Source organism: Anser anser (genome assembly GCF_964211835.1).
Source record: "Anser anser genome assembly, chromosome: 17".
In the NCBI taxonomy this organism is placed as follows: Eukaryota; Metazoa; Chordata; class Aves; order Anseriformes; family Anatidae; genus Anser; species Anser anser.
Window position 1 is genome coordinate 6,113,517 of NC_139738.1, and position 25,293 is coordinate 6,138,809.

Here is a 25,293-nt window from a genome sequence, read left to right on the forward strand (position 1 = left end):
TATTTGCTTGAAAATGGAAGGGAATTAAAACAGAAAGTCAAAGTCAATGACAGCTTTCCTTTAAAACTCAAATGGCTCTTGGCATCCTTTGTTCAGTGCAGCATTGTGCCCGTTTCAGTGTTTTATACAAAGACTTTGATCCTTAGGGGTGAAAAAAAGTGACAGGACATAAAAAGATTTAAATATTGCCCAGCCCTAGGTGCCAATCCGGTAAAAACAGAAGTTCAGGGAGATCTAGAGATGACAGTTGTGGTAATGTGTTTGTGTATGGCTGTCTGCAGCCAGTAGCTCCTTAGCAGCATGCCTGCCATACCCTTAAATGAGTCTCAACTAGGGGAAGAAAAAAAAAAAAAGAAAACCTAGGCTATGGCTTGTAGCAATAGCACAGTACCCTTTTCATCATGAGTCATTTGCTTACTTGTGAAGACAGGAGACTGCTACTTTTTTTTTTTTTTGTCGGGGTTTTATAAACATCTGGGGTTTATAAACTCATGCATGTTGAATACCTGCGTTGGCAAAGCTTTTCCTTTATATTTCCTTGTGAGCCTTTCTTCAGTCTTTGTAGTTAGCAGAGCCTCCATGCTTAATTCTTTCCGAGGTGGAGTTGTGTTACGTGCTATCCCCTTTTGATTTATAGTTTCACAGTTTTTAGTGTTCTGTAATTCAGTCAAATTTTTTAGTCCTGTACATGATTATATTTGCTGTACTATTATCACACGTTTGTGTCTTACAATTGCAAAATCCCTTTACTTTACTAACTCTTAATACGTGGCAATTTTTCAATAGGAACACCGTAGTTCTGCAGCATTTTCCATGGCCACGGTACGTGATAAATAAAGTCTTGAAAAGATTCCTGTTATTTTAGTGCAGTGCTCTTCATCTTGGATATGTTTATTTCGACTTAAATCAGACTGTTTGGAGGAATCTTTGAACCACATGTAGTCTTGGCGAGTATGAAGAGATTTTAAAAGTACTGCAATGTATTTCACGTTGAATTTCTTGGCACGTGAAAGGGCAGGTGTGATCCTGCTCCTTAACACCTTCCCACCCAAATGAAATTGTTTCCTTTGCCAATGTGTATTTTCTGATCGTATTCCTAGCTGAAAAATATTGCTTTGCCTCTGTGTAAACATGCTTATAGACAGAAGTGAGAGACACTCCTATGTTGTAAGAAGAAACAACTGAAACAGGCTATTCCGTGTACTGGTAAATCTGCAGTGTACTTGTCTGAGAAAATCATCGTTTGAATTTACTGCCTTTGCAAGTAGAATGGGAAGGTATGCTTCTGTCTGAAGATCGGAGTGATATTTCTGGGTACGTGCAGTTCTTAGAGACTGATACCTTCTGTTGCTGCTTCTGCTTCGTTGCTGTTTGATCCTGCCATGAGGAAGAAATGATTTTCTAGAAAAATGTGTGTGAAGGTGAAGAACTTGGGGTTTGGTTTTGTGTTGATGACTTCTTGGTGTGGCTATTTAAATAAACCCTCCTAAGGTATAACAGCTTGGTTTTTGCATAGCAGTAAACAAAGCTTTTTTTTTTTTTTTCTCAGTGAACAAGAGGCAGCAGATTTTAATGTTTTAATCATTACTTGCCCACTTTTCTCTGCTTTTCTTCTGACAGTCTAGAGTAATTGAAACTGTCATGGCAATCAAGCGCCCATAGATAGTTCTGGTTGTTTCTATCAAATACATGCTTTTTAATCTTTTAGAGCTAACACGAACTTAAATTTTTGGAAGCTTTAATACACACATTTTCAGTGTATTAGGTGAAACAGTAACTCAGTATGGAACTGCAAAAAAATGTAAACACCCTGATGTGTGTGGGGGGTTTGTTTTTTAAATCCTTCATATGCTGCAACTGAAAACCAAGACAAAGAAAAAGAGAATTTCCAACACCTTGCAACGTCATCCCAGCCCGAGCCCCTGCTCAGTAAGAAGACACGCGGTTGAACCTTTCAAGTTTTATTCCTGTTTTGTAAAGAACATGTTTTTACTGGGCAGTGATGTAATGCATGTCCCGTTTGCAGCTTCCAAAATAGGATTGATGCTCTTAGGCCTGTTTTTTTTTCCTTTCTCTGAATTGGAAGCAACATTCTCTTTCGAAGTAGTCTTTTATTTTGGGTTTAAAAAAAATAAAAAATAAAATTATATGCTTACAGATGTGATAAATATGGCTTAGAAAATCAGCAGACCAGTTGGTGTAGCCTAGGATTGTACCTAGTATCTGTAATGCTGGTTTTCTATAAAATTGCTTGCTTTTATGTGCAACATTTATTCCAAGTAAGCTTTTTTTTTTTTTTTTTTCAGAAGGGAATATTTAAAATTCCTTGAATGTAGAATTCAGAAGCAAGGTCAATTTTTTTTTTGTTTCAAATGTTTTCTTTCAGAGTGCTCAGTGTTTCCTCAAATAAGAATGCTTTGTATATTCTCATCTAAATAATTTGTTGCTTAGTGATCAGACTTTCTAAATAAACTTTCCTGAGACTCTAGGATTATAGAGAGTGGTAAATATTTCTTTGTTTGTTTCTCAGTTGCTTCAATATCGTGTGAAAGTGCCTAGGAATTTTCTACTCATGGGATGCAGCAGTATGTAGTGGTTTGCTGTAAATATTGTAATATTTATATAACTGTTGTAATATTTATGTCAATGTTTTCTGGAAATTTTTAAAAATTCAAATTACTGGCGAGTATGTTTCATGTTTGGCATAGAACCAAACCTTTATTTACCTTTTCTGCAGTAGTTCGGTGAATGTTCAAGGTTTACTGTGATAGACTTTAATAATATTCTGGGCTTTGACTGGTAGATACGAGTATGTGTTGCTGTTAAGTTTGGAGAAAAGGTTCAAAACATTTTTTACCTGTACTTGACGTAGCTGGTGATGTGACTTTTCAAAGTACTAACTACAGTTGCAGTCTATTGCAGACTTAAAAACTGATCCATTGTGGTCATCCTCGCTCCTCTGAGCGCAGCGTCCTGCAGTTCCTGTGACTACAAATCAGTGCAGTGTTGCTTCCTTCGGGGCTTTTCTAGGAAACCTTATGTTGGACTCGACTGCACAAGTCGCTAATAAGTCATTAGTGCGTACAGTGGCAGCCTGTAGCTGCTTGCAGCCGCCTGGTTGGTAGCCATCGGTCACGCAGGGAGTTGGTATTAGGGCAGCAGTTGTAGAATTTGGTCCATGTTTTCTCGTTTTTGTTGAACGAGAGGTTAAAGACAAAACTTGGTGTTGTGAATGGTTTGCTTTCTTTTCTAAAGCCTTTTTTAAATTTATGTAAGGAGGAATAGTGACTATGGATCGGTCTGTATGTAGTCTTTGATTTTCTTCCAGTGCAATTAATCTTTCTTTCCAAACAGTTGTGTTCATTGTTAACAAAAACAAACAAGCAGAGAAAAAAAAAAGTAGAACGAAAAAAGTGAAGACATTTTCAGAGAGCTTTTAAGTTCTAGAGCTCAGGTAACTTGTCAAAACTGCAGGTATAAAATGTGAAGGTGAAATGTGTGCTTTAAATTAGTACCTTTTATAAGTAGTTGTTGCAGCTTTTGTTTTACTATAGCTTCATTTCTCATCTGATTGTATTTTTTTTGATGAACTGATTCCTCTGGTAACTTGAAGCTGAGTGTAGAGTAGTACAGTCTGTTATGAAAGTAAACTGTTAGGTATACGTTCATATATAGCAGTGTGTTAAGTTTTGCAAGTTTGAAATATCAGTCAGAGTTTTGGATCCAGTCAGTTCTATAGAAGCTGAATAATAATACACATTTTAAAAAATGTGTAACTAAAAAAACCCACAACAGCAGGCTTGTTTTGGTTCTTTTTGAAAACTATTAATTCTAAGCAAAATAATATTGAATTAGTATACGAAAAAGAGAAATGTATTTTTACTGCTCAAATAAAACAACATTTAAAAAAAATACTTTTTAAAAAGTTTTTTGGCATTTCTCTAATGAGTCACATAAGAAAGCCCCCCCCTTCACTTAGACTTGCTGCCTCTCTAATTCTTCACATTTAGTGGCCGAGTCGTGATGCTGATGAATGTTTGCCTCTGTGAGCCAGCGCTTTAAATCTGGTCGGTTTTACATAGCTAGAGCTCTGCGTTAAGTCTTCCTGGTTTATTCAGTGTTGAACATCACGTGTATACTTCCAGGTGACTGTTGTTTACTGCAACGTAACATCTGTGCACATCTTCCAGTAGGTTTTCTAAATCAGTTTCCAGAGCCATGGTAGATGGTTCTGATAGAGGATGGGCACCGATCTGATAAGCTGCAGTGCAAGGAGGGAGAAAAGGAAGAAGTAGGCAGCTGGGGACACCGACCACCTAACCTTTTGTGCTACAGCCTCAGTAGTTCACCAGGCTGCGCTGTGAAATCATGTTAATAAAATATTCTTGCTTTAGTTGTCTTTCTGCGATTACTCATTTTTAGTTTTCTCGCCAAGCACAGAGAAAAGCAGAGATTTGTTACCAAAAGTAAAGCATTTTTTCACTCTAGGAAATGCTCGATGCCTCTCCCGCTATCCAAAATAACCTCATTTACAGATTGACGTTAAGCAGGTACCACCCAAAGGAGCAGTGAATAAAAGAGCACGGCGTTTTTCCGTACCGAGATGCGCAGAAGTTTGTACCGGCTCCAACGTTGCTTTTCATCTCCTCAGCACTTCCATGTGCCGCGGCAGCTTTGGGCAGATGACAGGCAGCCTGCGGATCACGTTTCAGAAACCATTTGTCCAAAGCATTTGAGTAAAAATGTCTGAAGTAGAAACTGTAGTTGTCTGGAGGGAAAAGGAGTTAAGCTGCCGGTTAAGGCTGCGGGAAGTCAGTGGCATGTGGAAGATGTGTGAGGAACAACTGCGCTCCAGCACGAGAGGCTGGAGACAAAGGGACCTTATTGTGGCAGGGTCAAATGATCTCAGGAGTCACCATAAATTGTAACGAAACCCGTGGCACGCTCTACTTGTTCGGTAGCTTCTTGGTGTTGGCTGTGTTCTTGTCGGTGTCGGGGAGTATTTTAGCAAATGAAATGCTGGGGCTGTATCGTGCCTAGGAATCGGTTTGAGTTTGATGCGCTGAAATAGGTTAGGAAGTAGCTGCGGTGTGCTCCCCAGGCGGTGCTTTTCTCCAGGTGGCTAAAAGTGGTTGGCATGGGGCTCCTGTCCCCGCCTGGCCCCTGCTGGCACAGCCCACAGAACCAGCTGCAGAACTGGACCCGAATTTCAGATGGTTCAGCTGTTTGGCTAAAGACAAGTAGAGTACAGAAATATCAGGACAAAAGTAGCTAATCCCAGAAGAGCTGTACACAATAGAAATACCCTTTTCAAGGAAATTTTTCCTTGTTTTATGAATTGATTAAGCAATGAAATCTTAGTATGAAACTTGGCAGTTTTATCCCTTGTTGTTACTCAGCGTTAAGAACGCTTACGTGCAAAGATGTGAAGGATATATTGCTTGAATAAATTTTAAATTAAATGTTCGTACTTATACAAAGTATTTAGTAAAATCATTTAATGATTGTTATATATTAAAAGAAACAACACTAAAGATTGGGAAGAAATAGCAGTACTTGAATAAAGTGCTTTAAGTGCTTAAGCACCAGTTAACCTCCAAAAAGGGTATTGTTCATTCATTGAAAATTTTGTATGACACCAGGGTAGTGTTTTACAGTGTAATTGCAATAATGCTTTTCTCTACGTATTGAAGGGAAAAATAAAAGGTGAGTTGATATACTAAACTTTTAGTTATAACATTATTCTGATCAATTTTGTGTTAAGAGTTTCCAAATCTAATGCCTTCTTGGACCAGCAATTTTTGGTGAAAATCTTTTTGAAGTCTCAGGCTTCTGTTAAACAAGAAAGCCAAATGTTAGCGTAATAAAATATCTTAATAAAAGGCCTAGTCTGGATGAAGAATTTCCTGCTTCTAATATTGGAGAGTAAAGACTCAAAGGCATGCATCTTGTTAATTTTAAAAACACTTAAGGTCTTTCATATTACTTTGATATTAAATGCTAAAGAAATTAGTGTTGAACAAGCTAACTTGATTTTGAAAACAAACAAAATGATCCTATTGGAGCACATTTCTCTTGCATCTTAACTTTAAAACTTAGATAAATGATAGATATCCCTCTTTGCATTGTTCATATAGTTTTAAGCTAAAATAACAAAATGTTAGCTTGGAGCAGATTTTGTATAAAGCAATATGCTGCTTTGGGAACAGTCCTTTAGGAAGAGAAACTACAGGTCTGTGTGCACTTTCAGTTCAATGTAAATTTGTAGGTAGGTGTGTATTACAATTGTCTGTTTTTCTTTTTAGGGCTCATGTAATCAAAGGAGTTTCTTTGTTGTGTGTGTCTTTTCAGAACACAACAGGAATTCAAAATGAATCAGGTGAGTTTAACTGCAAGACTTCATCAAAATACTTTACTTAGATGTTGGAACAGCTAATTTTTAATAAGTAAATCATCCACAAAAAATGTTCTTAAAAATCTTCAGTGTCATCTAAGCTCATGATCCTCCTTTCTGCAGTGTGCGTGCTTGTGAGATTTATTTCATGGATTTTAGTTTTCTGTGTGTGAATCCCCTTTAGCTACATATAAGTTATTATGGCTGGCACGTCTTACGAGAACGCCTCTCCAAAAAAAAGAATCTATTTCAGCCTGAGGCTTTTCATAATAATTCAGCTCCTTATAAAAGTGGTTTGAAAATTAAAGGATTCCATTTTTTACCTGTTTAAACCACTTTACTATTTCAAACGTGCAGGGAACGGAATCTGTCATGGAAATTGATTGAACAGACATTTCGCACTTTTCTGGAACCGAAGTGGCTCCCTAGAATCAAGTGGAAAGGCCGGGAAAGCGCATTGCCTTTGCAATGCATTCTCTGCTATATGGATGCAAGAATATCCTGAATGCTCTGGAGGGTGTTGTTTTAATCAGTGCCAAATGTATGTGATTTTATTTTATTTTTTTTTAATTTGTCTGTCCAAGTAGGAATTTTAATCTGTTTGTTACAGAACAAGTAAATGTTGGCTTCGGTTCTTCTCATAAGCGCTTCTCTATTTGGATGATCTTACAAAGTCCCTTTGGCATGGGAATGTGAACATAAGATGTTACACTGAAGGAAAGCTATTTTTTAATTTGCTAAAAAGGTGACTATGTACAGAAGCTTCTTGTTTTCCGAGCCAGAAACAACCATGGTACACAGTGATGCAAAATGCTTTGTATACTTTTTTTCATTGCCTGTTTCTAATGAGTGCTTTTATTGCCCTTAAGCCCCTAATTGATCATCAGCAGCATTGAGTACAGTTAGCACTTTGAAATATACTCTCACTAAAGTGATAGAAGAGCAAATATAATTAATTACAGTGTGAAGTTGGGTGGTGGGATGTTTCCAGTTGCTTTTTTCATCTGATTTAAAGAAAAAAAAACCTAAAAAGCAAAATATGATATCTACCAGTCTTGTATTGTAAAGAGTGCATATTTGTATTATATATACGCATAAATAGAAATGCTATTTGCATAATGTATAATGCATATTAGAACACGTTGAGACATTAGTTTAGTTTGGGGTAGCTAGCAAAACTATCGCTTCACAATTTATTTCTATTGAGACTTGAAGTTATTTCACCTGTAAAATTTATTTTGAGTGCTCTCAGTGGCATAAAGCAAACAACTTGTAGTTCTCATCGAGTAATGGTTCTGCTTTATCGCTTGTTCTGATAAGCTTTGGATTCTGCTAAAACTCTGAAAGCTCTAGATTGTAATCTTTAACTGTTATCAGCAGCTGTTTCCTTCCCATTTGTGTCCCCCATTCCACCAACACTGATCTCTTTCTAGAATTAAGTAAAATTTCTGCATTGTGTGAAAACAAAGTTTTCCTCTTTATTACTGGGGCTGCTACTGCTGCTCATGCAGTGCTGCGGTGTTTGTCATCTTACAGTTAAATTAGGAGGTGACCCTGCCTCTGGGGATAGTTACAATAGCATAGAGTCCTTCTTGGCATCTCTGCCTTTCACATTTAGTTTCCAAAGTGTACAGAGCTCATGTGGCTTTTAATTGTTCAATTACCATTCATATTAAGTGTGTATTTAGCATGAACCCTTTGGTGTTTTTTTTCTTGCAGTGCCCTTGTCATTTCATTCACTGTTGACAAGTTGTAGTGCCAGGTCTGTATGAGAAATGTCTTTGATGCCTGATGCCAAACATGTCTCAAGTGCTCTGTTCTCGTGTTTCTTTCATTCTGCTTATCTTTGCTTTTGGTGTGACTTCAGTGACCCTGAAACTAACTGGGCTATTGTTAACTTTGTGTGAAAGCACTGCTAGTTTGGCTGTAATGAAGAAAAACCTTGTCATAAATTGATATTGCCTTCTCCTTGTAGTAAGGAGAAAAAGTTTTTTTTTTTTTTTTAAATGCAGTTGTTTAAATTAATATTTTTGCATTCCTTGGAAACTTGCTGTTTCAGGATAGATGGCATGCATTCTCTGTTTTTAAAAAGAAATCTTTATTTAATATGTGAACTGCATCAGAATACTCTGAATAGTTTATTTAAAAAAAAAAGTAAACATGGGTTATTGATCAGTAGCACTTACTCTATCTTAATGCAGTCTGAAATGCAGAAGTTGTGTGTTACCTGGAGTACTGCATGGGCAGTTATCTTATACCTTCACCATTTTTAAAATAAATGACACCTGCACTTGTAGTAAAACTCCCTCCCTCCCATTCCATTGGAATTGCTTAAGTGATTATTTCTAATACATCTTTAATCTTCAAACATGTGCAGTAAAACTGTTGCAAAGGGACATAGGCAGGACTTTGGGACAAGCAGAGACCTTTCTGCTCCTAACCTCCCTGATCGTCTTCCTTAGGCTCTTCCTTTCCTTTTCATAACTCTCTTTTCTAACTTTTCTGCCATGTCTCTTTCTTCAGTGGCATCCTTTCATTTATCTGTTCATGTATCTCAGTCCCCTTTCCACCAAAACGTGGCACTAACTGAATGTTTGTCATTCACCACGTCATTCAGCATGATATTTTTTTTTTTTTGCTCCAACCTGATCTGTAAATGTCTTGTAGCAGGTACTGTTTCTGCTTTGCTTAGGTACTGCTTGTAACACTATAGCCTAACTTGTGGATGGGCCATAGGTACAAGTCTATTGAAAGTGACATAAAAATTGCTTTAGTGCTGAAAGTTACTGTCAGAGTGACTGCACTCTGAATTTGATGCACATGGAGGAAAAAAAGCTTCAGTTAAGGTGCACCTTCAGCCCTCAGATGATTTTTTTTGTGCTGTTCTCAGGTCTCCTCACCCTTGCTAGTTTGCATGCTAACAATGTAATATGTCTGATGAACTCCAGGGTAACAAATTTAAAAGGGAAACAAGCTCAGAGTGCTTATGTATTCAAAATTGCAACAAAATTATGGGCAGGAATGGGAAAAATACCCTATTAGGACTGCAGTTCAGTGCAGAAGCTGGCTGCAGGATATGCTCCAGTACACTATCCTTACGGAAAGGTGAACTTCTTAATAGACAAAAGTATTTAAATGTGACTGTTAAGTGTTGCTGGAAAAGCGATTGAAATCCTGGTATTTCTTCATTTGGTAGACAGACGTTCCTTGGGGACAAATTTTGGTCTGGAAAGTGCTTTAAATAACCACATATAAATTGCAAATAAAATTATGTTGCACTGATTTGACTGAACTAAATTGTTTATTTTATGATATAGTATTTGGTTACTTATTAATGTTTGTGTGAGGTGTGAAATGTGGTGTTATGTACTAAGCCATTTCCAATTTTCTGGTGCTTGTGAAATCCATTGATGTGACAGGTGCAGAGTGGGTCGGGGTGCTGTGTTCTCTGAACATAACAGCTAATCTTTGGCTTAGGTAGGTAGATGTTAAATAAAGTTGCAAATAAATTTCTTCAATGGTGGAGCAGTTATGGAGTATTTATGGCTGAAAGGAGGTATCACTATTAAGAAATGTCTGATAGATCAGAGGATATAGATGTCTAAATTAGCTGAGTCTGATTTTTAAAGTTCTGATCAGATTATTTGGTAGGCTTGAGTTTTTTAACTGTTCATCTAGCTGTGGTTGTAAAAAACATTTTTGTTAGCTTGAAGCTTAAAATGCATTGTTCTTGTAGTTGTCTTGTTCATTCTCTGCAGTCTCCCTCGTCTATGCCTACATGTAATTTGTTAGAAACCACTGTGGAAAAAAATAAGCTCGCTTTTCTCCTCAAGTCATGGGGTAATGTACTGGAAGAATATTTAGGCTTCTCCGTTTGATATGCTGAGAAGAGCGAGTTTCTTTTTTGTCTGCCGAGATGTGGACTTTTGCATATCAGTTCAAGGCTAACAGGTGTCTGAATCAGACTTCTTTCATCCCTATTTTTTTCTCTCTGGCTGTTGGAAGAGCAAAATAAAATGAGGAACAGCAAAATAAAATGAAATAAAACTTTGTTCTGCCTTGAATAGACTTTCAGCTATTATACCTAAAGAATTAGGATCTCTTTTCCCCTGTCCCCTCACCCTTGTGGATGGGAAGGGATTTCTGGCATTCTGTTCCTTCCATAGTTTCCAATTTCGGGGTCTTTCTCCCCTACAAATAGCTCTCTAGGATGTGTCTGTGCAGCTGTTAGGGCTTACCAAGGCAGCAATAGAATAACATTGCTATGAGTCCAGTTTTACCATTTTTCTTGCTGTTGTTGTTGAAGAAAGCTGGCAGAAGATACGCTCTTGTAACTTAACTCAGCAAGGCACACTTAGAAATATAAAGGAGAGTACTTGCCATACTGAGCAACCTTGCAAAGAGTAGATGCGAAATACAAGAGGTTGGGAAGCTTCACTCATTTTGCTTTAGAGATAAAAATGTTAACTTTGGTAGCGTATAGAGATGCATTTTAAAATATATTTCCAGTAAGCTTTCAGCATAGCATTTCATAAGTGGTCAGGGGAAAATCCTGAGTGTTACTCAGTATATGAAGACTGCTATCATATCTCTGCTTCATGGCTGCATGTAGACGCAAGGATCATTTCTAGAAAGTCAGGGTCTACTTGGACAGCTGTAGTATTGCCCGATTTAGTGTTGTTATTTAACACTGCCTGCAGTTTCTCCAGAACTTAAACATGACATCTTTCCTATTCGAGGAGCTATTGCCGTCACCACCAGGATTTGTGGCTGACCAGAAGGTTCAAAGTTCAGTGTCGGAGGGCAGATATTTTTTATTTTTAGGGCCGTTGCATGAAGTTCAACATATGCCTTGTTCTCACCGACACGATTCCACAATAATGGAGACTGATTTTATGGGATATTGTACATCCTTGTAACTTAGAAGTTCTGGTAATTTTAATTGGGAATGGGTGTTTTGTTAACTACAATTAGGTAATAAAGTGCTAGTTGTCTATGACAGATGTAACACTTGCTATTATAAATTATGTGAATAATGATATGAATATTATTATAAGCAGCCTACTGATCCTTATAGATTCCTTAAGATGGACATTAAGCTAATCTCTTAACAAGCATTCATAGATCATTTATTAGCTTTCTGTTGCCTTTCCAGCTTTAGTATAAAATCTCATAAAACTTTTTGTATTAATCACAGGATGCTGGTTAAGTCTTCTGAACTGTTGGATTATTTAGGAATAGGATACAGAAATAAGTTTATTACATTATTTAAAACCCATTATTGTCTTTAAAGAGAGCGGTAAGCTTGACATGCAGATACTTTAAGGTTGGTCTTTGGAGTGGAATGGCACATTTGTAGGTTGTAAATAGAGCAGTAGGAGGATAACAACAGAGCCAGTAGTAGCTCTACGAAGTATGTTACAAGACAAGTTTCAGTATGTCAGCTATTCTACCAGAGGGGTATAGATGAGCGTTACTGGTCTCCAGTACATGCAGGGAAGCTTCTCTCTGCCCACCTGGTAGTGCAGGGCATAATCATGCTTGAGGCAGATGTTGTATCCCAAATTCACATTTTAGTATGTACATTGGAGTAGTTTGTTTACTACAATATCCTAGATTCAATAGGTAAAATAAATAACTTTTCATTTTTTGTGAACTATATATATTTTCCAGAACTTGGAGTATGGTTTTCTCCTTAAATTTCTATTTGGCGTTCCTTTCAAGAGAGAGGTGTTCAAGTAAAGCAATACCAGAAATTATTTTAGATTTGTTTGGGTTTTTTTTTGAGACTGATTGGGCTGAGAAATCAAGTAATGGCTTCCAGGCAAAGAGGAAATGAATCACTGGTGTATGTGAAATTGCCCTTAGTGTGGCGGGTAGCTGATGTTTTGGCTTTGCCCTGTATCTCAAAAACCATCACTTGTGTGCTTCTAGGCAAGTTATTTTTGCTACTGAAGCTTTACATCATTCTTTTCTATTTGCATTTGCTCGGTTTGAAACCTTTATGCGCATGTTGAGGAAATGATTGACAAAAATTAAAATGGATGGCTGCGTGAGCAGGTCTGGACCCTCAGACCAGAAGTGCTCTTGCCCTTTTGTAACTTGAAGACATCCTCACGCTCTAAACTGGAAGACCAGTTAGCGTTCACTATGAACACAGGTAGTATGAAACTAAGGTACACTCAGGAAAATTGCAGCGTGTCTCAGTTGTCACTTAAAAGAATTGAAGTGTTCTTAAAAATGCATAGCAAATAATGCTTTGAATTGTGTGTTCCGTACAAATATTTTTATAACTTAACAACTCATAGGATTTGACTTCCTACCTCTCTATTAACAGACATGCTCTTAGTAGTTAAAGATGTTTTTCTTGCTATTTGTCACAGATAACCAGTACTGTTTATGGACAGATATTCAGTGATTTATGTTAAATATAAAATGAAAAGTGTGGTTATTGAAACATAAATGTTATTCCAGTCATCCTTTTCATTAATGCTGTCAATTATAATCAAGCTAAGCTACGTGCCACACATCCGAGGTAGATCCAGTCAAGCCTGCGTCATTCTGTTAACCTTTACTGAAGTCTGCTTGCTGGCGGTCCTAATGGAGAAACTGCTTTGCTAGCTCCAGCAGACTTATTCAAGCCACATTTCTTCTGTGTTTCAGAACAAAATTTGCAGATGGTGAGCGTCTAGGTGTTGCGAGAGGGTAATGGAATGCAGTTGCTAATGCTTTATCACCCCTGTTTTAGGGGCTTTTACAGTTTTATTCCATGTAGGCAAAAAAAACCAAACCTCTACTTCTGTTCTGGCTGTCTTGCTGTATGCCGTTTTAATCAAATATGTGTATTTTAGCACAGCAATTTATTTTCCTCTAGCTATTTTGCCAGTAATATGCTTCAACAGTATAATCTGGACAAACGATGTGCCTGTCCTGAAACATTTCTAGTAACTTTTTCTCATCTTCAGACTATTCAGAATCCAAAAGTACGCATCTGACAAAGGTTTCTGCTAAAAGCATCTTGTGTTGCTCTTAAATGTCCTAGTCTGTCAGGAGTGATCAGCATCATTTTCTAGCAGAAGAGATTGTATTTAAGACACAGCATACAGCTGAAACATAAAATAATGAAAACTCTTCTTGAGAATTATTTATAGAAAAGATTAGGTCTGTATTTAGTTTGTATCTCTCTGTATTTTTAAAGGGAAAATCCATCTAGCTCCTTTAGAGATTTTTTTGATTGGGCAAGACTTTCCGGACAGGTTACATAAGAGCTAGTATGTTTTCACACTACGTGTTTTTTTAAAACTCTGGGAACCATCTAGTTTAAAAGTAGAATTTAAAAATACTGTTTACAATTACCTTGTGTAATCAAAATAATTGTAATGCTTCAATAGAATGTTTAAGGAACTGGAAGTTTATTTGTGATAACAACTAGATGCTAAAATTGAGGCAATGTTTCTATGAACAACTCTGTGATAAACTCAGTAGTTTCTCAGGGCATAACTGATCACAAAAAATAGTGCAATTGAAACTTGATCTGTATTTCTGTTTCATGGATGAATTTTAGATTGCCATATTAATGAGCAGTTTCAAAGATTTAACACTAACCCTGAACCCATGTGAAGGTTGTATCTTGAAAAAATGAACTTCATTACGTAAATTTAATATTATGGATAGATGTTTCCCGAGGTATAAAAACACAGTGATTCCCATTCGTTCATCTTTAGGTGTAGTGGACTAGTACTGTCAGGTAAGCTGTATTCAGACAAGAGAAATAAAATACATGTAGCTCTACGTTTCCCAAATAACTTAAGGGGGAATTTTGAATGTGTTTCATAGGACAAGCCAAGGAAAATGAATGAAATGGCAAATCATCTCTGAGAAATATAAAAACCCTTTCAGTTAAACTCACTGTCTGTAGTCAAAATGCATCTATTAACTCAAGCAAAAGAATACTTACACAAACTGACATAATTATCAGTGTTTTACATCTCTAGTGGTCTTAGAGCTCTTCATTAAAGCATAAACAAGGGTTATGAGAATAATGGTGAAAACTTGAATGTTCTGATGAAAAGATACATGTTAGAATGTTGATGGAGGACCCTAGTTGAAATGGCGATTTGGAAACTTTTCTTAGGACTAATATTAGGAGTAAAAACTCTCAGGAGTAGGTCGTAAGGGTTGATCATCTGCTGTGCTTTTTGTTGGTTTGTTTTTGCTAATGGTCATGGCCCTTCTGTTTTTTGACTCGTAGAATGCAACTGAACCTACTGTGGTTGTGGAGACCTTGGCTGATGTACCTGAGCATGTGCTTAGGGGGCTTCCTGAGGATGTGAGGCTCTTCCCATCTGCTGTTGACAAGACGAGGCTTGGTGAGTGCCAAAACTGTGAAAAGAGAATGAAGACTTTTAAAGTAGCTCGCATAAATTACACACAGATGCTGTCAAAGTTTGGTGCCCTTGTATGCTGGGTAGAGATGAATGTCCAGAGCATTTATCTGAATAAATTTACATTGGAAAGAGCAGTCTGCTTCTGATGCAGTTTCTCAAACAGACCAAGATTATGTTTACAGAACATAATATAATTTCAAGTCAAAAATGGACCAAGCTGCAGAAAGATTAGGTTATGAAAATACAGGTAAACTACTTCACTGGTTTGCTTTAATTTATAGCACTTTTATCAGTTGGGCTTTTTTTTTTTTCAGCTACCTTATTGTTGTCTCCCTTTAGAATGCTGTGTCTCACTGTCCAATCAATATATAAAGTTTATAAGAAGATTCAGTGCAGACTTGAAAGCTGCTATATGGAATGAAGTATTGTTTTCGTAACGTATGCAAAATGCTTCTTTTTTTAAAACAGAGTTTTAAGTTGCGAGAACTTTGGAAGTCAGATTTGCAGACTGGATACGTGACGTTGAAAGCTGGTAGTTTAAGGAATATCCTGACTATGGATGCATTACTATCAGTAACAGGTTGTAAACTCCTTGGAGCAAGGTTAATATTTTATAGTATGAACCTGTTCCAGCATAGTCTGAATGAGAATGTTACGTTGGAACATAAGTGAAGTAGAAGGAGAAAAAATGCTAGAAAACTTCTACTACTTTATGTTTCTATAACTTCAAAAGATGTTTTTAGGACACTTTCATTTTCACAACAAAGTCAGTGTCAAAACATTGTTGAAATATAAAACAAAACAACAACGAAACAGACCTCTCATTATATACCTGCAGGTAATTCATAAATTCACTGGCTGTTTTACATTCAATTTTTTGTACATGTTGGTGAAAGAGTGGTGGGCTAGGGAAATCTAGAAAAAAATAGCAATTATTTGTCAACCTGTTTGTAGTTTCTTTGCTATAAAATGTGAAGTGTAGCTGTCCATTTTCAGTTCAGCTAAATATTGTAAACTAATTTATGCACATCTTGTAACCAATCTTAAATGCTTTTCCTTCAAAATACAGTATTTAGTTTCATAACTTCTGTGAGGGCTTTATTTGTCTGACGCTATTTCAGAGAAAGCAAATAGTTTTTTGTTTTATTAACTTGTTTACTCAGCAAAGCAGCTGGAACTTGGGACTTTATTATATAAAACTTGTAATGGTCTTATGGTATTTTGGATATCATGTGAAGTACAAGAGAAATCATCATTTTTTTTTGTCTTCAGAGCTACAGTAGCCCATGAGCAAAGAATAAAACCAGGTAAACGCTTAAACCTTATGTGATTGAAGGGAGCTTGGGGGTGAGGTTTGTTTGAATTCCTTTCAGTAAAGTTCAGTTTCCTCGTTGTGATCTTAATATTGTAGAATGCTCCACAACCTGAGGCAGACACATATAATGATCTTAAGAAATACGAGTTGTGAAAAGAACGCTTTCTTGAGATCAGTTAGATTTGTTATAATTATTGATATGTATCCTTTCAGGTGTCTGGGCAACAAAATCAATTTTGAAAGGCAAGAAATTTGGGCCTTTTGTTGGTGACAAGAAAAAAAGATCTCAAGTTAAGAGCAATGTGTATATGTGGGAGGTAAGAAAAAGCTTGTAAATGAAAAGGGTATCTGTCACTAGCCCGGTATTTTGTATTTACCTTTCTAGAGATTTTAGATAGACATTATGTGAAATAATTGCCGGTAATGTGTCTGTGGTTACCATTGCAAATGTATTTATAGATACCTGCATTGAGCAACCATTCTGAATTACAAAACTTTAAACTAAGGGCATTGTATAAAATTGCTGTAGTAATTTTCTCATATACTGTCTCTGGATCCCTCCTCCTTTTAGGAGTCTACTACTGAAAAAGCTTTGCTTTGTTGGCCTGAACGCTGAGTGATATCCCTTCTGCAGTTGAGTACTTACGAAATTAGGGAAGCTGGAAGGATATGAAATGTCTTAAAGAAGCCACAACGCTCTTCCTCGTCTAGCTCTTTGAAAAACAGCTTTGTTATGGGAATTGGTTTTGCTTTTGGAGTCTTTTATAAAAGTTCTCAACTGTTGCAGTATTTCTTGTGCTGCTTGTACTTGGGTTTGCCTTAAAGCAAGTACTGTCTGGACAGTTGAATAGCTTGTTAAGCTCCACTGATAGTCATAAGACCTCAGATATTATGTAGACTTAAGAATGTAGGTTCCTTAATCTGGAGTTGAATCCTGCCTACAGTGTCTTTAAATAAGGCAGGTCATAACTGCTCCCAAAGACTTCTTCAGCCTTCCCGAAGGTTCATGCAGCAAGTGGCTTTAGCATAGTGGATGGTCAAGGAGGGGAGATGGAGGAACTGTGGCATAGCATGCACTGAATAGAAATGGCTAGTTTATGGATTTTTAGTGTAAAGAAATTGGTAGCAGTCATCCTTCTTGTCCCTGGCCTGCAAACACAGAACTGCATAAAACACCAGAAACACATTTAAAGCCTAATGTTAAGCCCTATTGGAGGAATTGAGCTAGAATAATGTCACAGAAATACAGATTCACATTCAGGAAAGTAATAAAGTGTTCAGGTAGAATGTTTGTTGTATTAAGCTAATATATTTTACTCCACTGCATAAGATATCTCCAGTTTTGATCTGGTACAAGAACACTTAGCGAGATTGAAATCAATCAAGTAAATTATTGACCTTGCAACTGTTTTTCATCATGTTGGATTTTGAATGTTCTCACTAGATACATCTTAGTATGTTTGAAATTTGTGTTGAGAAATGCTAGTGGCAAGCAATTTGATATGAAGATTCATAGCTTGCAATACAGGCAACCACAGAATCCCTTTCTAGACTTCAAAGTAATCGTGTGTTGCTTCCATACTGATTTTGGAATTAAAAAAAAAAAAAAAAAAAGGCAGCTAAAATGAGACAGCAACAGTTGGCCCCATATGCTGATATATGAAACCACTCCAGCATCTTAACTGTAAGAAAATATGATTTGTAAAAGGATGGTGGTGTGTGGGAGTAGTTCAGTATACGGACCTTCAGCTAAGGGAGCAACCTTTTTCCACAATAAATCCATTTTGTTTTTAGTGAAGTTAACCTGAAGAAAAACTAAGGCTTCTAAAACGTAGCCTCTCCAGTCAATTTTAATAATTAGAAATGATCATGCTAAAGTACTATTTTGAAAAAGATGAGTTCTATGTCAGCATATGCTTGCTTTGTCTGAAGAGAGCAGTAGACTTCATATTTTCATTTTCTGTCAGAGAAAAGCCACTGATAGGAAAATGATAGCGAGTGACTGAAAACTGAGGGAAATGCCTCCTGCTGATGGGCTCAGAACGAGTGGCCCAACTGCAAAGAATGGTCCTGGTCATGGCTTACAGGAATCATTTAAAATCACAGTGTTATGTAGAGAAGTTGAAACTATTTCCTTTCTCACATTGCACAAGATTTTTACAACAAAATCAGTAGATTAGGTGGTTTCACTGAAAAGTAAGCAAATACTATGCTTTGCCACGCGTTCCATATCTCCTAACTCTTCCACATCGTTGTTTGGCTGTTTTCTTCCTTTTTAATGAAAATGATTGCTTTTCCAGTCTTGGTCCGTGAAGCTGTTTACTTTCTCATGTTGCAAGGGCTGGGTGTGCTGATGAACATTCTTTCAGAAGTCAGCTGATGAAATCCATGCTGAAATAGTTTAAGTAAGGACGAGGCTTTGTCTTTGCTTGGGAGGAGTCTAAGAAGATTTTGGTGATTTTTTGAAACTTTACCTCTATCGATAAAATTCTATTTTATTATAGCAATAGGATATCAGCACAAAAGAAATCCAACTTCAGTAAATCATTCTGGCTTTAAGCTATTGTAGAAGTGTAGTTCAAATTGAAAATGTAAAACATTTGGAAAAGACTTAGATTTACTTCTAAAGTAAATATCAAAAACAAGCAAACAAAAGCTGCAACGTTGTGTAACAGAATGGGAAAGTTATGGTAAAATCTGAATTTCAGTGTATTCCTTATCTACGGTGTTGCTAAGCAAATGTTGCAGGAGGTGATGAGCTAGGGACACTGGGCTGTGAGTTCTTCCTGGCGGAGACTGATACCTATAAACTTAACCAAAAAGAAATAAAATGTAATCAAATTGTACTTATTTTTCCTTATTTTTCCAAAAGTCTATAAGCTGCTGAATACTTTTGAGACATTGTGTACCTGTTAGTATGCTTGTGTTCTGAGACAAAGAAAATATTTTTAAATAATGGAAAAATGATAGCTCCAGTTGCTGAATGGTGGTGTGTTCTTCATTTTGCAAAAAAAAAAATATATATATATATAGCATCCATTGACAGCTTTTCTTACAGGCGTCTAACTTGGATTATAAGAAGAAATGTGGGAGATACGCAACGTGTCTTGAAAGAGAAGCAGAGTTGCCTGTCAGCAGAAAATACTGAAGTGCTGTCAGTAGTTTTGCTTTAATGGAAACGGTCTTGAAATGTAGAATATGAGTATACATTCAAAACATTTAGCCAAGAATGCAAACCCAAGAATTTATGTAGCATCTTGGAACATAAAGAAGCTTATTGACATAGTCAATTTTTTTAAGGTGATCACAAGACTTCTGAAAGGTTAAGATTTTCTTTAATATCCTGAAGCAAGATTAAATATACATTATGCTTTCCTTTTTCTTTGCAAACAAAGCAAATGCTTCTGACTTCTATATAGTTACTTTTCCCAGTTCCTCAGATAGTAAAAATAAAGCTCAATTGCATTTATATCGCAACATCAATCCTTACACTAAATATAAACTCTAGAGAATCATTTCAGGCTTGCCAAACTGAAAACAATGTATAGAATGGAATGTATTTAAGGAGTTCAGCTTTTGAGCTCAAAGCCTTCAGACAGAGAAGGTCTTGGAGGCCAGAAGTTCTTCAATTTTTTTCAATTACACCAGATCCTCTAAAAGGACTGCAAAAGAACAGCAACACTCTTGCCCTAAAACAACCCTTATCTCTGCTCATTTTTTGCCTTACCTCTGACTTGGATGATAACTACTACTTTGTATAGCCTTAAAATACGTTTTTGTGGTTTGGTGCATGTGCACCTCAACATGAACAGTTGTCAGTTTGCTTGGGATAAATGCCGTTTTTCTCTCATAGGTGTATTACCCAAACTTGGGGTGGATGTGTGTTGACGCAACTGATCCAAAGAAAGGGAACTGGCTGCGGTATATAAACTGGGCACGTTCAGGAAAGGAGCAAAATCTGTTTCCTCTGGAGATCAACAGGACTATATACTACAAAAGTTTAAAGGTATCAATGTCTGTGAAGATTCAGTTACTATTCTGTTTAATCTCTTTTTTTTTTTTCCATTTCTCAAATCCTTTTTTTGAAACTATTTGTACTAAACAGATTTTGAAACATTTTATGAAATACAATTAAAATATTGGAAATGCTATATTTCATTGGTCTAAGTTCTTCTGTCAGTATGACTGACGTTACAATCTACTGTTAGAAAATAGAATACTTATGAACATTACATTTTTCTTAGTTAATGATTTGCTGTAGCACCAAAGATGATACAGATGGGGATGAAGAGCAAGCAGATTACATAAAATATGTTTCTTCTATTCCTGTAGTTACTGAGACAAATTGTACTGATTTTTTTTTTCTTAGAAATTAGGTATTTTTATGGTCTTCGCGTCATATAACAAAGATTGGCTTTCAAGACACTTTTATAGGCAGCATCACGAATCAAATTTTCCTAGTCGTATACCTCTCCAGTTTTGTTGCAGGAGTGGTGGGGGAAAGAGGGTAGGCAGGCGTGATTACTGGCAGGTTGCATCTCCTGAATGAAGAAAATATTTGTTTAGCTCAGTAAGGGCAGAGTATGTTAGTGTTAGAATATTGTAGCTGTAAAGTAGTATTTGAATCTCTTATCAAGAACCTGCTAGTGGTGAGTATATGTAGGTTGACTTTGGTTAGAATTTGTTAGAAAGCATTTGTTAGAATGCTTTTGTGTAATTGGTTATATACAGCCTTACTGTTATGCTGTGGATGTTTCTTAAATTTCCTTGTAAGGCCAACAATGCTTCTAAGTAACTGTTCCTCACTTAGGAAAAGAATGAATTGTTGCCATGTGGTTTTCAAGTTTATAGGACAAAAAAGAAGTATGTAGAACTGTTATATTTTAGGTCAAACTAGACTGGAAAAAGCCCTTAAATATTTTCTGTACTTTCTAAGAGCTTTGAGATAGGGACTCCTTCCTCAAATGCTATTGTCAGCCAGGCTGTTGACTTGTCTTTACTGCTAATTCACTGCGGGCAGGCTCTCAGTGTCCATCTGTAGCTGGTTTAGTTTGCTCTAGGCATTTTATCTTGGGTTGCCCAGACTTTGCCTATAGTCGCAGTAGTCCATAGATGTAAGCGTGCTTTTGGAGTCACTGTGACATTCTAAACTTCTCTCCTGTTGCAAAGGTATTAGTCATGGTAAAGATGATGTTCAATCTGTTTTCTCATGGACAACACAGCACTGGCTTCAGTATCTGAAATGTCCTTTGTTGCTTTGACTGTCCTCTCGGCTTGCAACCTGATGCATTTTATCCCAGTAAGCCTTGCCAGCGAGATCATGCTGCCAAGCAGCTCTCTCGGAAGACTGCTGGAGCAGCCAATAAGGCTCAGTTTTGTTGGTTTCAAAATCTGTCTGGGGTTTCTTGCAGCGAGATGAGATTTTTAGCCTGTCTGGGACAGGATGGGGTTTTCAAAGAGCAGTCTTGAGTTTAAGAGGGTTTATTTGCCCCTGCAGCAACCACTTGGAGGTGTGTGCTGTGCCTGTCCCTGTGTGCTGTGGGACTGTTACAGATTCAGGTTAGTGTTAGCAATACCAGTTCAGGTTAGCATCTGGAAATTCACATTTGGTGTCTGCACTGTGTTCTGGTGAGTGTTGTATCAGAAAACGTGTTACCTCCAGGCTGCCTCTGCATGAAGGCTTGCTGCTGTGCCTTTTAGAGTCCAATGCAGAAGCAGCACCTGTGAGTAGGTTTGGGTGCTGCAGAAAACTGAGTGCCAGGACCTGAGCTGCTACAGAGCCTCTAAGTTGTTTCTGCCCTGTGCACGTAGTTCTAGGAATGCAGTGCAGATGTGCTTGAACCGGCTATGCAAGAGCCAGGTTGGGATCACTTGTATTAGTAAGCCCAGCTTCATGCTGCTCAAAAGTAATCAAACCGTTCTCAGGGCCAGGTTGTTCCTAGAAGTGTTGCAGCCATGGTCCGGTGGTGGCAGGTCACTCCTGCAGTCCCACGATAGCCACTGCCTCTGAAAAATGGGTAGCTTGGCAGGTAGTTTAAGGCGTAGCTGTGCCAATGTGTGAATTGCTTCACTATGCAACAACTGGGTTATATTATAAAGTTTAACTTTGGTCCGTATTAGAAAAGAAACTTAAGAATCTGTAATACCAAAGATTTATTAACAGTTTACCCTGATATTCTCAATTACTCTTTGAACCATCTATTTCAATGTATTTTACTTTCCTCTTACACCTTCTAGACTAAGGTGGAAAAGGGCTTCAAGTTGCACCAGTGGAGGTTTAGATTGGATATCAGGAAGAATTTTTTCACAGGAAGGGTGATGAGGTGCTGGAACAGGCTGCCCAGGAAAGTGATGGAGTCCCCATCCCTGGAGCTATCTAAGTGACATGTAGACATGACACTCTGGGACATGGTTTAGTGGTGGACTTGGTAGTGTTAGGTGGTGGACTCAGTAGTGTTAGATGATGGTTGAACTTTATGATTTTGTTGGTCTTTTGTACCCTAAATGATTCTAGGATTTTTACTGGTATATAAGGAAGATTCCATCTTGCTAATTTGTTGGGATTTTTCAAGTGAAACTTTCCCATTGAAATCGGACAGTCTTTACCACCATTAAACTTTCAGTATTCAGTCAGCCTTCTGATAGATCAGATCAAGATTTAGCAAGTCACATCTTGTGTTTTTTTAATTCAACAAATTTGAAAAGACTCTTCTTGCCGCTTAGTGGTAGTTAATACTAGAAATAATTGTAATGATAATTATTCCAATATTCTGTTTAATATCTTAGCTGTTCCAATGATATAAAAACCAAAGGATGATATTATGAAAGCTTGTTATATCTAGTGTTTTCTAAAGTTACTTTTCATTATTTAAAGTGACATTTATAGTGACCATGCTTCTTAAAAGTAGCGTGAAGAAATTGGAAATTGAGCTGTGAGACAATGACAGCACAGGTAAAAGTATAACATAGAAGAGATTTCAGATTTGTGGTCTCAAGGGCAAGTTGCTACATGAAAGCATTTAAATGTTATCTGTTCTATCAGCTTTCACTATACTGTAACTTAGAAGCTGCAGGAAAAATTCATAACTTAGCAGAAAAACAGCCCATTTTTTTCTTTCTATTTACAAAGTATGGTTGTTTGTATATCTCCCTTTTATGTGAAGGTCTGTTTTTTATCTCCCCTTTTCTGTCATGATTGTTCATACCAGTCTTAGATTCACATCACACCTTATTGACCGGTGAGACAGAAGAAAATGTGGTTAATAACAGTGTGCTCTCAACCATTTAGGAACATTTTATCAAAACTTCCTTTCTAATCTTCTTCATAATGCATAAACTTAGGGGAATTCCATTTGGTGACAAACAACAGAGGTTTTATTTACCCCCAAAAGAGAGTTAGTGGCTTGTGTGTTATTTTGTTCTGCTTTACCTTGGTAGCATTTTAAGTGTTATCATTGCTATTAATTTATTTTTCCCCCCAGGGTTTTCTTCTTTTTTTTTTTTGTGGGTTTCTGATTTGTAAGTTAAACAGGCTGATTTCCAAGCTGCTTTGCTAAGATAAGCAAAGTCTGCATTTGCTTGGTGTAAAAGAACCTCAGAACTGCACAGAGCTTTAATTTCCATATTCTCTGCTATACATGAATAGTAAAATTCCACGTTGGGGACTTCTAATGAGGTCTCAGATAGCATTTTTAACTGAGCACAAGCAAATATCTTCTCTTCTTCTTTACTGAAGGACTGAAGATATTTGTGGGTTGCTTTGCATATGCTTTCCCCAATATACATATATGAGAGTTGTCGTATTTCATGGAAACAGCTTAAACTCATTATGGGGTTTCAGAAGTTCTTCCTGCCTCTGCTAATAAAATGAGCTAGTTGAATGGTGTTATTCTGAGCATAGTGCAGGACTTTGTAATTCTTGAAGTAAAACAGTAGTAAATTGCTCAGTTTCAAAAAGCCTTCTAAATAAGTTAGGCTATGAGACTGTCCTTGCGTATGGTGAAATCAATTTGTTTAGGGAAGAATGTTTTGTCAGACGGGATTATGATAACTCTAGAACCTCTTTGTTACATAGGAACACAACCTAACGTAGAATTAGAGTGTGAAAAGCGCACACAAGCATCAATGCCACAAACTGTCTGGTGTGGTTACAGCTGGGGAGGTAAGGCCACTTCCAAGTGCAAAAGAACAGTGCAGTGGTAACATACAGGGAAAAACTTGTATTCTAATAAGATCAGAGAGGTAAATGTCTATCTCAGCCTGTACAAGACACATTGCAGTGTTTGCATGTGTACAATGAACTGAATTTTAGATAATCTGTTAGAATTTTGGATATTACTCTTGAAAATAGCAAGTTTCAAAATCACTTTAAATCTTTTGAACAAAAGGTATTCAGCTTAAGGAACGTTAAATGTCAGAATTGGAACAGAATGTATCAATAAGCATGTGAAAGCTATTGCTCTATAGGGATGGGTTTGGGGCAGGCCCATTCATAACCAAAGTGTCCCAAGCTGATGCTCCAGCAGACGGTTTGGAGATAACAGCTTGGAGGAAGTTGGTTGTCAAAGGTGTTGCTGGAGGGTGCCAGCAGCAAGCTGGCTGTGTGCACTGTAGTGCCAAAGGAGCTCTAGAAGCGGCACTTGGTCACTGCAGTCCTTTTCTTCTTGTATTGCTGTTGAGGGAGATCTTTTAATGGTCTGATTTTTATTTTTATTTTTTTGAAGCCGCTGCTGCATCTCATTTTGGAAGTACAAGGTTAGAGGGCTTAATTTAGATTCTAGAGTAGTTACTCCAAAATGAAATTCATCACATCGAATGTCAGTTCCAGCCATGAAGCTAACAAATTACACGTTCATTATCATCATGTGTTTGAATTGCCCAAAAGTTTTGCCAACTCTTTTCTCAGAGTTGTATATGGCCGAAATGAGAAGTTGTTTGCATCAGGCAACTCTTGTTCATTCCTTGCTGCCAACCAGCTGCAGAATGGGACCATGCAAATCTGGTTACCGCTGCTTACCCTACCAGGCCTCCAGAACTGTTAAGCAAAGCCTACTGCTTGGCTTCTTATAATATAACTTAAATGCTTACTTAATAAGTTACAATATAACTTGAACACTTGCATCTCTTGTTGTTCCAGTGTCTGGGGATATAAAGATAACTATCACCTCTGTCAAGTGCTGTGAGACCTTTTTTTTTTA

At 37.1% G+C, this 25,293-nt stretch overlaps 1 protein-coding gene across 3 annotated transcripts in view; it reads left to right on the top strand.

Annotated features, from left to right (window-relative positions):
- Nucleotides 1-25,293, top strand: part of PRDM2 (PR/SET domain 2) — a 182,494-nt gene that overhangs the window by 1,810 nt on the left and 155,391 nt on the right. For all 3 annotated transcript variants that reach the window (XM_083802633.1, XM_083802634.1, XM_083802635.1), the window contains exons 2-5: nucleotides 6,306-6,379; nucleotides 14,646-14,763; nucleotides 16,310-16,413; nucleotides 19,950-20,102. In XM_083802633.1, the coding sequence (XP_083658759.1) occupies nucleotides 6,371-6,379; nucleotides 14,646-14,763; nucleotides 16,310-16,413; nucleotides 19,950-20,102 (384 nt within the window). In that variant the 5' untranslated portion in view covers nucleotides 6,306-6,370. The remainder of the gene's footprint in view (nucleotides 1-6,305; nucleotides 6,380-14,645; nucleotides 14,764-16,309; nucleotides 16,414-19,949; nucleotides 20,103-25,293) is intronic.